Source organism: Lupinus angustifolius, chromosome LG19 (assembly GCF_001865875.1).
Source record: "Lupinus angustifolius cultivar Tanjil chromosome LG19, LupAngTanjil_v1.0, whole genome shotgun sequence".
Taxonomy (NCBI): Eukaryota; Viridiplantae; Streptophyta; class Magnoliopsida; order Fabales; family Fabaceae; genus Lupinus; species Lupinus angustifolius.
In genome coordinates, this window is record NC_032027.1 from 17,176,522 (window position 1) to 17,191,011 (window position 14,490).

The 14,490-nt window shown below is 30.4% G+C and overlaps 1 protein-coding gene across 1 annotated transcript; it reads left to right on the forward strand.

Moving 5' to 3' along the window:
- On the forward strand, positions 7,269–9,447 carry LOC109334840. Its single transcript, XM_019570816.1, has 2 exons — positions 7,269–9,323; positions 9,422–9,447. Exon 1 carries the CDS (start codon positions 7,521–7,523, stop codon positions 9,237–9,239), a length of 1,719 nt encoding a protein of 572 aa, XP_019426361.1. The 5' UTR covers positions 7,269–7,520; the 3' UTR covers positions 9,240–9,323; positions 9,422–9,447.

Below are 14,490 nucleotides of genomic sequence, written 5' to 3' on the forward strand. Positions count from 1 at the left end.
ACTATCATATAAATTTGTCAATATTATTCAGTATAGGTGAGTTAACTCTTCTTATAGTAACAAGTAATCTTGAGAAAGAGATAAGAAAAGGAGACAAAATATAAGGATAAATGTGATTTATGTTTTAATTATTAAATCCCATACAAATAAAGGACTTGTTAATTTTCCTTAGGCAAATTTGAACCAAACCGAAATCATGTTCCAATGTAACATTCCATGTATATTGTGCTGTTTTTTGGTTCAGAACATGGAAAATCTCATATACTGCAACAAAATCAACTTGTGTAAGGGTGAGGAAACTTAGAAACACTTTTCTTTGCTCTGTATGATCTTTATATGGCCTTTTTGTTCTGATGCTATAGATGGTTGACTGATACTGTTTCATGTAGGAGTTTGGATCCTTTTTTCTTTTCTTTAATTATGTGTGTGTACCCTTTGGTACTTTTTCAATAAATCCATTTTTTTCCCTAAAAAAATGTTCCATGTGCTTGAAATTCAACTATTGAAACAGCAATGTCATTGTGAAGGAAAAGAATGCTATAAAGGTAGTTCAACTCATAACGGGAGCACATCTGTTGTCTCACACTTTGTGCCACTCCATGTGTCATATGCCTGTGATTGGTCAGAAAAATACTTAATAATTAAATTTTAACTTAAATATATTTTTTATGACCAATCACAATTCATGACATATGAAGTGGCACAAAGTAAGGGAGAACATATGTGCTCTAGTATATAACCCTGGTTCACTTTCTGACATGATATTATTGCAATTGATGGCCAGCTGGGCCTGGACCCTAAAAAGAAACAACTAATTAAACTGTGCATTGAAGATAAAAGTGAAATTAATGGGTCATGTCTTATCATTGTCAACATTTATATGCATCATGCTTCTAACAAATCAGGTATTGATTACAGGCCACTAAGTCTTTTATATCCACAAGATCCTGGCTTGAGTAATATGTGGAAGCTTCCAAAACCGCAATATTCAAGCCGACTCCATATATGGATGTTTGGTGTGTAGTTTGATGATTAGATTAATGTTTAAAAATCCAACTTAAAAAATTGGATATTTTTTACCAAAACAACTTATGTTATTACCAAATGCCCTTGACCCTATACAGATTATGGTTTTGGAGCAGCAAAATTTTTTTTCCTAAAAAATAATCTGAATAAAACACCACTTGTTAATTGCATTGCTTAGACATGTTCAATGATTGCATGCTATGCTGAATAAATGCGGGTCTGACTCTATAAAGTTACCATTTATTACTTCATGGATCCTCTCCTTAAATATTTTTAACCATATGGTATAATATTAATCAAGCTAACAAAGTAATTTAAAAATCATATTTACAATTTCACAAAAGTCATTTTCTAACAACAGTTTTAAAGTAATGATAAGTTCATTAATTTGAAGGCGAGGTTTCGAAAAATATCTGTCTAATCTGATACATGTTTAGTATTTGCTCATGCAATGGTTAACTATCTATAAACAGTGTACTTTTCCTACTCCCACATATTTAGTGCATTATAAGAAGTAATCAAAGTTGGTAAGCCGTCATATTCAAATTTATAGCCTAATAATAACCATATATATAACTAAATATAAGAAAGTGTTGGTTTAGTGGTGTAAAAACCTACTAGATTTTTAAGATCGGTCAAGAGTTTGATTCTAGGAACGACATTTATTGGGAGGGGTTTTGACGTATTCCGAAAAAGATTAATTTACAGATTAGTTTTTTATCCATAAAGTGGTGATACATTTGTCCATATAAAAAAAACTAAACATAGCATTTGGATTGTTGGATCCATGCATGAGAAGTTGTAAAATGAAGCACTACATGCTAGTGAGTAACAATCATGATTGATCAACACAGTGAAAAGGGAATGAGACTTGAGGGCTAGGGATATGATCCTCCCACTCAGCCTAGATTAGGATATGTGGTATCCAAAAAAGTTTACAAGATTTAATTTAATTTTGAAATTAAATAAAATTAAAAAATTATTTCTCCTATCACGTTGTAGTATTGGAGAGTTCTGAAAATGTTATATAGTATGAGTTTCTCAGCTTTTTAGTGGGTTGACATCATGCTTGCTTCATGCTTATGTAAAAAATATGGCAAGCAATTAAATGAAGAAAATATAAAACGTTAGACAAACTTTTTAGTCATTTAATAATGAAGATGCATGCATTGGGGTGATTTTGGGATTTTAAAGTGTATAAATGATTATTTTTTTGTTTTTCTAATTGAATTTTGGAAGTATGTTACTATGTGGCCCATGTGAAATTTATTAGACACCAAAAAGTGTAACCTTTAATATCCGGTTTTTAGGTTTAGTCAAGTATATTTATTTCTTAAAAAACAGTAACATTGTATGTATGTATTAAATATGACTTCTCTTATAGCATATTAAATTATCTTCATCTTAGTAATATTTTTATTTTTTCATCTTTACATACATCTAAAAAAAATACAACTCAAAGAGTATAATACTATATAATATATAATTATAAGAGTTGTATCTTCTTAGAATTATAAGAGTGTACTAGTTAGAGTTTAGGGTTTGTTGGAACATACTCTATTTACTAAAATAGGCAACTCCGTTTAAGTGGGAATAGAATCACATATCCTCAACGATGTTTCATTCTTTGTCTCAAGCCAATCATATATTAACACGTGGATAAAATAAAAAAATTTAAAAGCAAAATGTAATAAAATGAAACACAATTAACTTGAGACACGAATTGGAACACCGTTTAGGACAAATGATCTTTATACATCCTAGGTGATGCTTCTCAACTAACCTTAGTCTCTCGGTGACAAACAAAATAATAGCTCACTATTCAGGAACTCCTTTTAATACATCACATCTAAGTTCAAATCTTATAGATTCTCAAATTTGAATTTGTTGTCTTTCGTTCGAGATAAATACAAACAAAACTACTAAGGGTATGTTTGAGTAATTTAAAGAAATAATAACGTTTGAATTCGATATCATTATTGTTAAAAGTATATAAATCAACAATGTTTGCGCAACATGTTTAATATAATAAAAAGCAATTTGATTTAAATTTTACTAATTATATGATTTTTGCTGTTTTCTTAATCGAATACACATCTCATTGCTTAAACACGAAAACATTAGCGGATGTTTGTTCAAGTGATACATGTTTGATTTCCCTTAAGCAAAGTCTCGAGTTCGAGTCTTGTGGATGAAACAATATCCGCTGAGAGAGTTAGCTTCACATACCTGTGAATGTTCCTGGCTCGAACATGATTGTCTCCAGTACATGTGAGAATTGAGCCCTCAGTTTTCTTATCAATCCACTCCCTAAGTCATTCACCCTCACTACTTAACCACTTTATGACTCCTTAAACACAAGATATTGCTTTAAATACATCTACATTTTTCTTCAAAGCTAAGGTATACTTTTTGGCTTTTTGCTATCTTCCAATTTCACTTCTACCATACTCAAAGGTAGCATTGCACTGCCTTGGTGACATTCTGTACCTAACATAGGCGGAAGAAAATGATAAAATTTAGTGATAAAATTTCTCTAAATTGAATTCATCTATAAAATGAGTAAGAATATGTTCATATTTGATTAAATAAAGTGCATAAAGATCTTATTATATTAAAGCTCTATTTGAGAAAAGTAGCTAAACAATATGATATTGTAGATGATGAAAGCTGAGAGTGTTGTATAGCTGCATGATTTAATTAGAGTTCTTTGATAAACTAACTCTTTGAATTTTAAAAAAAATACATATATACAATATTAGATTGAGTAGGTTAAGTGTAAAATTTTCATTTTGCTTAATAAATAAAGAGCAACAATGAGAAAATAATTATTCTAGGAGGTAGAACTAGACAACAACAACTTAGTCTTATTAACATTAAGTAAGGTTAACTATATAGAAGATTGTGTTATAATGCTTTGTTATAGATAAATTGCCCACTTATAAAATATTAAAATCTTTAAATAATTGCTACTATTTTTTTAATCAAGGTGAATCTGAAACCCAATTGATGATACGTGAGCGTTATGTACACCTGCCACTAAAAAAATAATGTAGTGAACATCACAAAATTAACTTATAAATAGACCAAAAAGAAAGTACTTGTAAGTTACATAAAACTAAAAAAAAATCTATTTAATGGAGTATTACTAAATAATATAAAAATATTACTTTACATTTTTATAATTTTTTTATAAATAAAATAACATATTTTGATTGGTTTGGTATATGGCTTGAAATTTGGAACAGGGTGAAACACAATACACATGGAGTTTCTGGTGATGGCCTTGGAATTAAGGCATGTGCTGATGGGCAGAAACTGCTATTAGCAATCATGTTGTTTGGGTTGCAATAACTAGTATTTTCCCATCATAATTTTATTTTGATAAGTCATAATTTCCATTGAGTTTTCTTTTCAATTTTTTATATCAAAACTAGAGGATAAGTAGAAGTATATAACTGTTTTTACAAGGATAAATAGAAGTATATAACTGTTTTTACATCTTGCATTTTACTTTATTTTTTTGCACTATTTCTCTTTCCGATACTGAAGATGATTCTCATCAATATCTTTCCACTTCATTATTCTAATGCCAACCAACATAAGTTTTACAAAAGTTGATCTTGGTGGTGGAGATGAATCAATATCTTCATACTTTTTCTCTGAAGCCACATAATTATCTTTTGTCCATTGTTATTTGGAAGGAAGTGTCAATGAAGGTTCACATGGTTAGAGAGGACTTGGCTCTAATCCACAAGGAATTGAATTCATTTCATTGCTAATATTAGCACTTAGTTGGTGATTAATATATAAATATCTCACTATAATGAGACCTGTTTATATTTGGGGAGCCTCAAGATCTAACCCACGTAATTTTTTAATTAAAAAAAATGTGGGAAGTAATCATAAAAAAATTAAATTCACTTTTGCATGCTTATAGTTGTAGCATTGAAGAATCAAATTAATTTCTGGCCTGTCTATTTAGGTTTGATGTGTTCATATACATATACATATACATATATATATATATATATATTAATGTTGTGAAACCGGAGCCGGATGTCAAACCAGGAGAGGTCCCTATTAGGTTTAACTGGTTAAACTGTTTGGTCTGACATAGTGATTTCATACATAATTAATAATTTTATGTATAAATGTAAAACTTTATATAATTAATAATTATGTATAATTATATTGAAGTAATATTTTTTCATCTTTTTTTGGACCACAGTAAAACAAAATATTAGAGCAGTATTCCATTTTTTTTCTTAATTTTAAGTGAACAGGTTAATCCGGTTTAACACGATCGGACTAGAATTTCCCTAATTCAAAGCGATCCAACTCTCATTCTGATAAGGCTGCAAATCAGAGCCGTTTTCAAATTCGGTCAGCGATCAGACCGGTCGGACCGTCAGGTCCTTTCCGATTCTTACAACGTTGATTATATATATATATAAAGGATGATTGCAATTTTTTAGTTGTATGCATGATTTGATAGGGAATTTGAAGCTAATTGTGTGGCTTCAAATTCATTGCAGAATGTTTGTTAATGGGGATGCTTGAATGGTAGTGATTTTCCTCTAGCTTTTGATGTACTCTTCTTTGTTATACATTTTTACAACCAAGTAACTAAAAGTGTAAGAAAAGAGAGAACAACTTTCTCTCAATTAGTATAAGAGTCACTTCCACTTTCAATACAAAAGGTCACTGATGGGTCAAGGCTAGAATACAAAGAGATTCACATGGTGGGGTGATCATGTCCTTCCCATTCCAAGGCCATTCAAAACTGCCCCATTTGCTTTGTTTTACTAATCATAGCTATGTCCTTATTAAGGTGTGGTCCATCTTCATTTTCTATCTACTATGTGCCTAATAATTCACACTCCTACTCTAATCTTAAGCTTAATAAGTTATATATTAAACAAAATGATGTTGGAAGTTCTACCATCAGGACTATTAAAATAGATATATTTTCTATTTTAGTAGTTGTTTATATAAAAAGGTATTTCCTTAATCTTTATATTCATTTAATATGATGAGAAATGATGTGATTCATAATAATGAAAAATGTTATTCATTTTCAGTAAAAAATACCCACAAGATATATCAATATTATTATTCATATTTTGTGAGCAAATAATACACTAGCAATCTTTAAGATGGTTATGCTATATGTTACCTTTAAGTCAGAAACAATCGATAGTCTATCCTGAAAAAGTTTTTATACGAAAGTAGTAACCTTCGATGGTGCTTCGGATCTCTATAGAAAATTTAAATGAGGGTAGTTGTATTAGTGTTAATGAACCTATTCAGCCATAAGCTTGGGAAGGATAACAATAAATTACTTTCTTTTGTTCATAATTCGCTTACCCTTTTCTACCCTATATTTAAGTATTTTACTTTATTTATCTATTCAACACTATAATTATTCACATTGTCCATAAATAATATGATGTGTTGCATTTTGAGGTCGGTTATATCATAACTATAGATTGAAATGTTGATATAGTGTATGCTATATAATCCTTATGTCACTCTCTAATAGATGAAAAAGTTAACAAGTATTCAGTAATTTAATAAATTAGTAATTTTTGTAATGGAGAAGACAAAAAAAGAGGAATGTCCTCATTATAATTGCTATTATACACAAATTTGAAGTAACTTGAGTTGACCCCTAAATAAATATTATAGTGAAATATTATTGATCTATATAAAATGTAAAAAAGAATCTCTTCTTTATCAAAAATATCAATTGAAAATCAGATAGTTTACATATGAATTAAAATGTTGTTGAAATTTATAAAAAGTGCACTAAAAAAAATCTTTTGAAACCAATTAAGACTATTATTATAATGAGAAAAATGTATGCACTTACAAGTTACATCCTTTACATTTATACTTAATTATTTACTCTTTAAAAAAAAACTAATTGATAAATTTGATTGTATATAAATATTTATAGTAATATTATAATGAAAAATAAAATGTGATTCAATCAATAAAAGTAGAAAATATGAATTATATACCTCATATTCATTGATTGTTTATATGAAAATATGAATTGAATCGTTTTTCCAAAGAGTTTAATATCTATCACCATCAGTGTAAAATTTTTTACACTTGTCAACATATTATCAATCATTGATTTATATTACTTTTATTTACGAGTCAATAATAATTAACATATGAATGGTGGAGATTTGCTGACAATATAAAAAAGTCGGTATATATATTACATCCTTTCTAAAAAAGAAAGAGGCAGAAAAGGGTATCGGAGTAAATGCAGAGCGTAGAGTCCAACAGTTTATGACTGTGTCAACTGCAATGAACAGTGTACGATAATAACTATAGATCTGCATTCACAACCACATTCTCTCTTTTCTCTCTCTCTAACATTGTTTTTCACTTATATTCCATTACCGCCGGAATCTTCATCGGAATTCTCTCACCGGAATTTCAAATGGGTTTCTATCACAACAACCATTGACACCAAAATGGAAACGACCTTGCCGGAAACATCCACCGCCGGAGACTCCAATCTCCGTCGTGCAATCGACCTCATTTCCTCCCTCATTTCCATTTCTCACTCCATCAGAGTCTTCGCCGGAAAATGGCAACTGATTCGTACGAAGCTCGAAGAGCTTCATTCAGCACTACTCACCGCCGAGAATTCCGATTCCGGCGAGAACCCATCACTCTCCGTCACACTCCGTTCGATTATGACCACCGCCGACGAGTGCCACGACCTCGCTCGCCGTTGCTCCGCCGTGTCCTACAGCGGGAAGTTACTGATGCAGAGTGATTTGGATGTAACGTTGGTGAAGTTCAACCACCACGTGAAGAAGCTTTCGGAGTTGTATGATACGGGTATTTTGATACGTAGCTACGCTCTCGTTGTATCAAAACCTTGTCTTGGTGCTTCAAAAGAGGATATGAGGTTTTACATAAGAGACCTTTTGACAAGGATGAAGATTGGTGATGTGGGTATGAAGAAGATGGCTTTGATTAACCTTCATGAGGTTGTGGTTGAAGATGATAGGTATGTGAAGGTTATTACGGAAGTTGTTGATGTTGTTCATGTTTTGGTTGAATTTCTTGGCTCTTCTGAGGTTGTGATTCAAGAAGAATCTGTAAAGGTTGTTGCTTTGATTGCTGGGTTTGTTGATTCTTCATATAAAGGGGTTTTGATTGGTGCTGGGGTTGTTGCTAATTTGATTAAGGTTTTGGAATGTGGGAGTGAGGTTGGAAAAGTTGGTGCTGCAAGGTGTTTGATGAAATTGACTAAGAATTCAGAAAATGCTTGGTCGGTTTCGGCTCATGGGGGTGTGAATGTTTTGTTGAGGATTTGTGGTAATGTTGATTCTAAAGGGGATTTGGTTGGTCCTGCTTGTGGGGTTTTGAGGAATCTTGTTGGTGTTGAAGAGATCAAGAGGTTTATGGTTGAAGAAGGCGCGGTTTCAACATTTATCAGGCTTTTTAGATCTAAAGATGAACCAATTCAGGTATGTGCAATTGAGTTCATTCAGGATATTGCATTTAAAGATGAATTGGTTAGGCAAATAGTTGTTAGTGAAGGTGGTGTTCGTGTTTTGTTGCGTGTTTTGGATCCTAAATTTTCTTATTCATCGAAAATCCGGGAGGTAGTAATGAGGGCTATTGAAAACTTGTGTTTTACTTCATCTACTTGTGTAACTACTTTGATGAGTTATGGATTTGTGGATCACTTGTTGTATTATGTTCGAAATGGAGAGGTTTCGGTTCAAGAGTCGGCCCTGAAAGTAACATTTAGATTGTGTGCAACATCAGAGGAAGCTAAGAAAGCACTAGGTGATGCTGGCTTCATCCCAGAGCTTGTTAAGTTTCTAAATGCGAAATCATTCGAGGTCCGCGAAATGGCAGCCGAGGCACTCTCTGGCATGGTTATGGTGCCTAGAAATAGAAAGAAATTTGTTCAAGAAGACCAAAATATCGCCCTTCTTCTCCGATTGATAGACCCCGGGGAGGGAAATTCAGGTAGCAAAAAGTTCTTAATCTCGATCTTAATGTCATTAACAAATTGCAATAGTGGGAGGAAAAAGATTATTAGTTCTAGTTATGCCAAGAACATAGAGAGGCTTGCAGAAAGTGATATTTGTTCTGATGCCAAGAGACTTGTAAAGAAGCTATCCACAAACAGATTCCACAGTATCTTGAGTAGAATCTGGCACTCATAAATGTAACTCATATTTTTTTCCACCCACTTTTAACTGTAAATTTTACATAATATTCATCCAAGTTTTGCTACATTGCTCTTCTTGGTCTCAAATCTCAATCTGTTTTAAGAATATATATTTTTCATTTCCCTTGCAATGACAAGAGTACCATAGTTTTTATATATCCAAATTGTAACCAGAAGTAGTCACCACATGAAAACTTTGTTGTGAATTTTCTTCATAATACTCTTGCATTGCTTTAACCCATTTAGCTATAACAGTTTTATACAGAATAAGGCAAAGATTATATTATAGGCATTATATCATAAAAGAATGTATTTACTATTCACATCAATTTGAGTTTACATGTGTTCCAAATATGTTTTTATATTAGTCTTAGCCATTATATATTGTTACATGTATTTCTTAATCATTGTTATATTGTGAATATACATCCAGAAAATATTATTATAATTGTTATCACATGAGAAAGACACCAAAATATCCTTCTGGGGCATGTGAGTAGGGGCTACATGCTATTCCCTATATAGCATCTAGAGTTATAAACAAAGATAGTGATAGATGAAGTTTCTTATTTGTGTTGCTTTGTCTTTTGTTAGTCTTATCTTTTTACTATAATAATAACAATTTCCTTATTTTCAAAGAAGAATGTACAACACTCCAATTCTTTGCATGTTTGTTGCCTGAAAACTTTCAGACAAGACAACAAAATGAACCAACATCATTCTCTTGTTGTTGGTCCTACTTTCAAGATCAGTTATTTTCTCTCGCGACTAAAATCATAATATGTGTCTTATTTATTATTTTTTACAAAAATATTTTTAAAGACTAGAAAAAATGATACACATATCATAATTTTAAAAGCCAAAAAAGATAATTTATTTGATAGTATGATTATATATTTTATTCTGATTTCATTATTTGGTTCTAAAGCTATAAAATAACAATGGGAAAGTGAAAGTGCAAGTTCCTTAATTTGGATATAAATTTGGTCACATGGGTTATGTGAAGAGAGGAAACCTATGTACTTGGTTGTGTTATGATGTTAAAAGGTTTTGGCTCTCATTGTTATGCAAGTGAATGGGAAAGATGTGAATATTGAGAGGTGTTAATGAGGTGAGGAAACCCATGTGTCTTCCTATTTCCAACTTCTCATCCCAAATCAATGATATCATTCATTCTATGTTTAATGGAGGCTTGAAAATTGAAACAAATTTTATTCAATGAATGGGAAACATGTGAATATGGAACAAGTAGATGATATTGGTAGGTGTTAATGTCACAAGTAATGCACATGAAACCCATAAGTTTTCCAATTTCCAACTTTCTTATCCCAAATGAATGATAAGGCTTGAACCACTTTGTTCAAAGATGCTACTATGCTATGATATCTAGCATATCCAAGAATAATGTTATGCTTATAAAATTGAGTCTTGTACTATAATATATAGCAACTCATTCTATCTTTTTTTAAATCTTATCATATAATACTTTATCATTTCATGTATTTACCATAGAATAATTGTGACTTATTATCATTGCAATTATTTATTTTGATTCTAATAAATCTCTGATTTTGAAATTGTAGATGGTTACTAAACCATAATCATGAATTTAATCTTTTGATTTCTTAGATATTTAAATTTTATATTTGGTATATATCACCTCATTTAAGTCATAATTATTCTCAATTTCAATAAAAAATTTATTCCAGTCAATTCTAAAGTGGAAAGGATACCTAAACTTTATTAATTTTTCCTTTTTTTATGTATCCCCATAGTGTAACACATGTCAGCAATTAAATATTATCTTACGCAATTAAATATTTTGTAGACATCAACTTAATATTTTATTCAACAAAATGTAAATGGTGTATGGAGTGATGAGTTCTATAAAACTTATAACTTATGAAAGTATACTGTGAGAAACTTTAAACAAAAACAAAATCACTTTCCTAATTTGTTTTTTAAATTTGATCATTTCATAATATACTTACTAATCATTATACATAGACATGTTACAATCATTTATTAATAAAAATAATAATTATGGTCGATCACATAGTATATCATAGATGAACTCATTCACTCAGGACAAAAAATAAGACATGATTTAATTAGGACCCCAACAACTTAAGTACATAACAGTCCTCAAAGAATGTTCAAGTTGTTTATGTTTCTCAGAGTTGGGAGCTTTAAAAGCAGGTGAATCAAAACACTTAGACAAAAACCTTTCCTTGTTTGATGAAGAAACAGAATCCCTTATTGACTTCATTGTTGTGTCACACTTTGAGCTTTGAAACATTCTCGTAGTTCCTTGGTATAACACCCTGCTCATGTACCTTAAACTCATACCTATAATAATTAGAAAATTGGGTTTTGGAGTTGGATATTGGAATTGAGAAATGAACAATGGAATTTTCAATATTGGTTAAAGGCTTTTTATACATAATGAATGAATCATATAAAACACGTGTGGATTAACCGGAGGAGGTAGAAACAACCGGCTGGAATTGCGGCGTAAGAACAATGGGTTAATTCTGTGGGTGGAGGACACGTGCCGGTTACATCATATAGGATTATGACAAACTAACTCCGCTTAGGTGCGTAACATCTTAGTCATCATTGACTTTTAAATAAAAGTATTGCAAATGAATAGTGGATGATACACTGACTGTGTATAAATCTTTACACTGTTATTGCATACATTTTACACTATATTATAAGGAATAACCTTACTTCCCTCTCCATTAATCCAGAGAAATCTTAACCCTATTTTCATATCGACTATATTAGTAAAATCGATTTAATAAATACATATTGTAAGTGTTTTTTAATTATTGATATATCATATGTCATTCGTATGCTAATTATTTTAAATTTTCAAATAAACAAAAGTAATATAAATTAATAGTACATGATGTATCGATTGTATAAAAAATTTATTTATACTTACAGTGTATATATATTAAAATCTTTTAAACTCACAATTAATTTTAAATATTAGTTTGAACCCAGAAGTCAAGATATAATTCTAAATAAAGTTTATCTTTTTATGGTAGAATTAAAGTTCGTAATAATGTTTGATAGTAAAAATGGTAATTTGGATTGTATCGATGAGAATCCAATTTTACAGAATTAATTATATCGTATAAAATAAAATATCAAATAAAATACAAGAATATTTGAAAAGTAAATTGAAAAAAAAAGGGTTGGTATGGCCATAGTTTATTGACCCAGATATTTTCTATAGATACAAACAGCAAAATCAAATTAAGAACAAAATTTAATATTATCCTTGAATGATCTAGTTGTTTTGCTCTGGATTATGAATTATTTCCTTTTTATTTCATTATAATTGTTTGAGAATAAATATATGTATTAAAAATACAAATAAATTTATATTATATTATATCATTAATTATTCCTAATTAATTATCATTTGTTTTAAATAAAAATAATAAAAACAAATTATTTATAATATATTAATTATGTATGAATCTTTATACCGATAATATATAAATATTATTACGCTTCAATATTTTTCTTCCTGCATTTTACTTGGTCTGTATCCGTGTACGGTGTACGTATACAGCTCATTGTTTTTGTGGTAACAATTCACCGGTATTTAGTTTTAACTTTTTGTCTTATACTTCTGATTAAGCAAGGGGAGTTTCTTTCTCCTCATCTTATTTAATACATACTTGCTTTCTTTTTAAAATATATTTTCAAAACATCAATTTTCTTTTCTTTTAAATCTTATCTCAATATTGAGAATGAATCTACTTACTTCAATAATAAGTTAAAAAAATTATTTTACATCTTAATCATTTATTCTATGAAATTTATTTGAATTAATAAGTAGATTTAAATAACTACGTTTCCCTAATAAATGGATCCCTACCTTTCATTATTACATCAAAATATTGTTACTTTCTTCCTCCCCTTTGCTACACATTCTCATGTATTCACTAATCAATCAATTGTAAGATTAATATATATTTTCATTCATTGGAATATCAATCTCATGACAAGTATTCCAAATTAAACTAAACCCCAATAGCTTGAATTTTAATATGTATTTTTTGTGAAGAGAAAAATGCACTAACTAAAGATATTCATATCTAAAATTATTATTGATCCACATGAAAGAAACTCTCATAAATGAAATCATGTCGATGACTGATTCTCATGTTTTGATATATAATCTGTTAAAGAGTTAGCCTCACTTTAAATAAAGTGTACCTAAACAACCTAATTGTGTGTCAACAACTCACGAATATCTTCCATCACTTTTTATAGCTGATGCATACGAACTTCTAACCACTTTATAATAAGATGTATTGTCTCCAAATAGTTACACTCAAGAATAATACTACAATACTCTATATTCCAAGCCATGAGGAGTCCAATTTCAATAGTCGTAAACTATGCTAAAATAACAAATATCAATTCCAAAACTAGATGAGAAACTCATCTCCAGAGTCCCACGTGGTTATGAATCACACCACCTCCACCAATGGTATTAGCTCCCATCGAACAACTTCTATCAACGTTTAGCTTCATCCAACCATTCTCTAGTATAACCCACCTTAGAAGAGCTAAACTATTATCAATGTTACTAGAAGCATCTATACTACACCAGTCTAAAATCGTGATATACATTATGAAAAATGGTTGATATCCCAAAAGATTGAATTAAGAATAATATTATTCCTTCACCTTCAACCCCACCAAATCCCTTCCATGAAGAATCTTCCATTGGATAAATTCAAGTTACCAATCAACCAACTAATACAAGATTGGTTAGACCGAAAGGAGTTATCTAAAAAACCTTAACATTGCCACAACAAAACCAAGTTAGAACAATCTATGAGGATATGCAACATGTATTTTTCAACACATTACACCGAATACAAACTAGAGAAATGCCAACTTTCTCTAGAAACGCAACTGGTTGGTTGAGAGTGAATCATAAACAACAATCCAACAAATGAATCTCACTGTATTAAGAACATTTAATTTCCATACTCACCTCGAGATAGTTTGTAAAGAATTGACATCATCACATGCTTTTAACCATTGGTAACATGAATTTGATGTGTAACCTCCAAACACATGATTCTCCCAAATTTAGCAATCATCTGATCGAGTCTTTAAAGGAACAATAATATTAGTAATCAAATCTTTTATGCATGTGGATAACATAGTAGACAAAATACTGAAGTCTCAAACACCCTCCTTCCAAATAT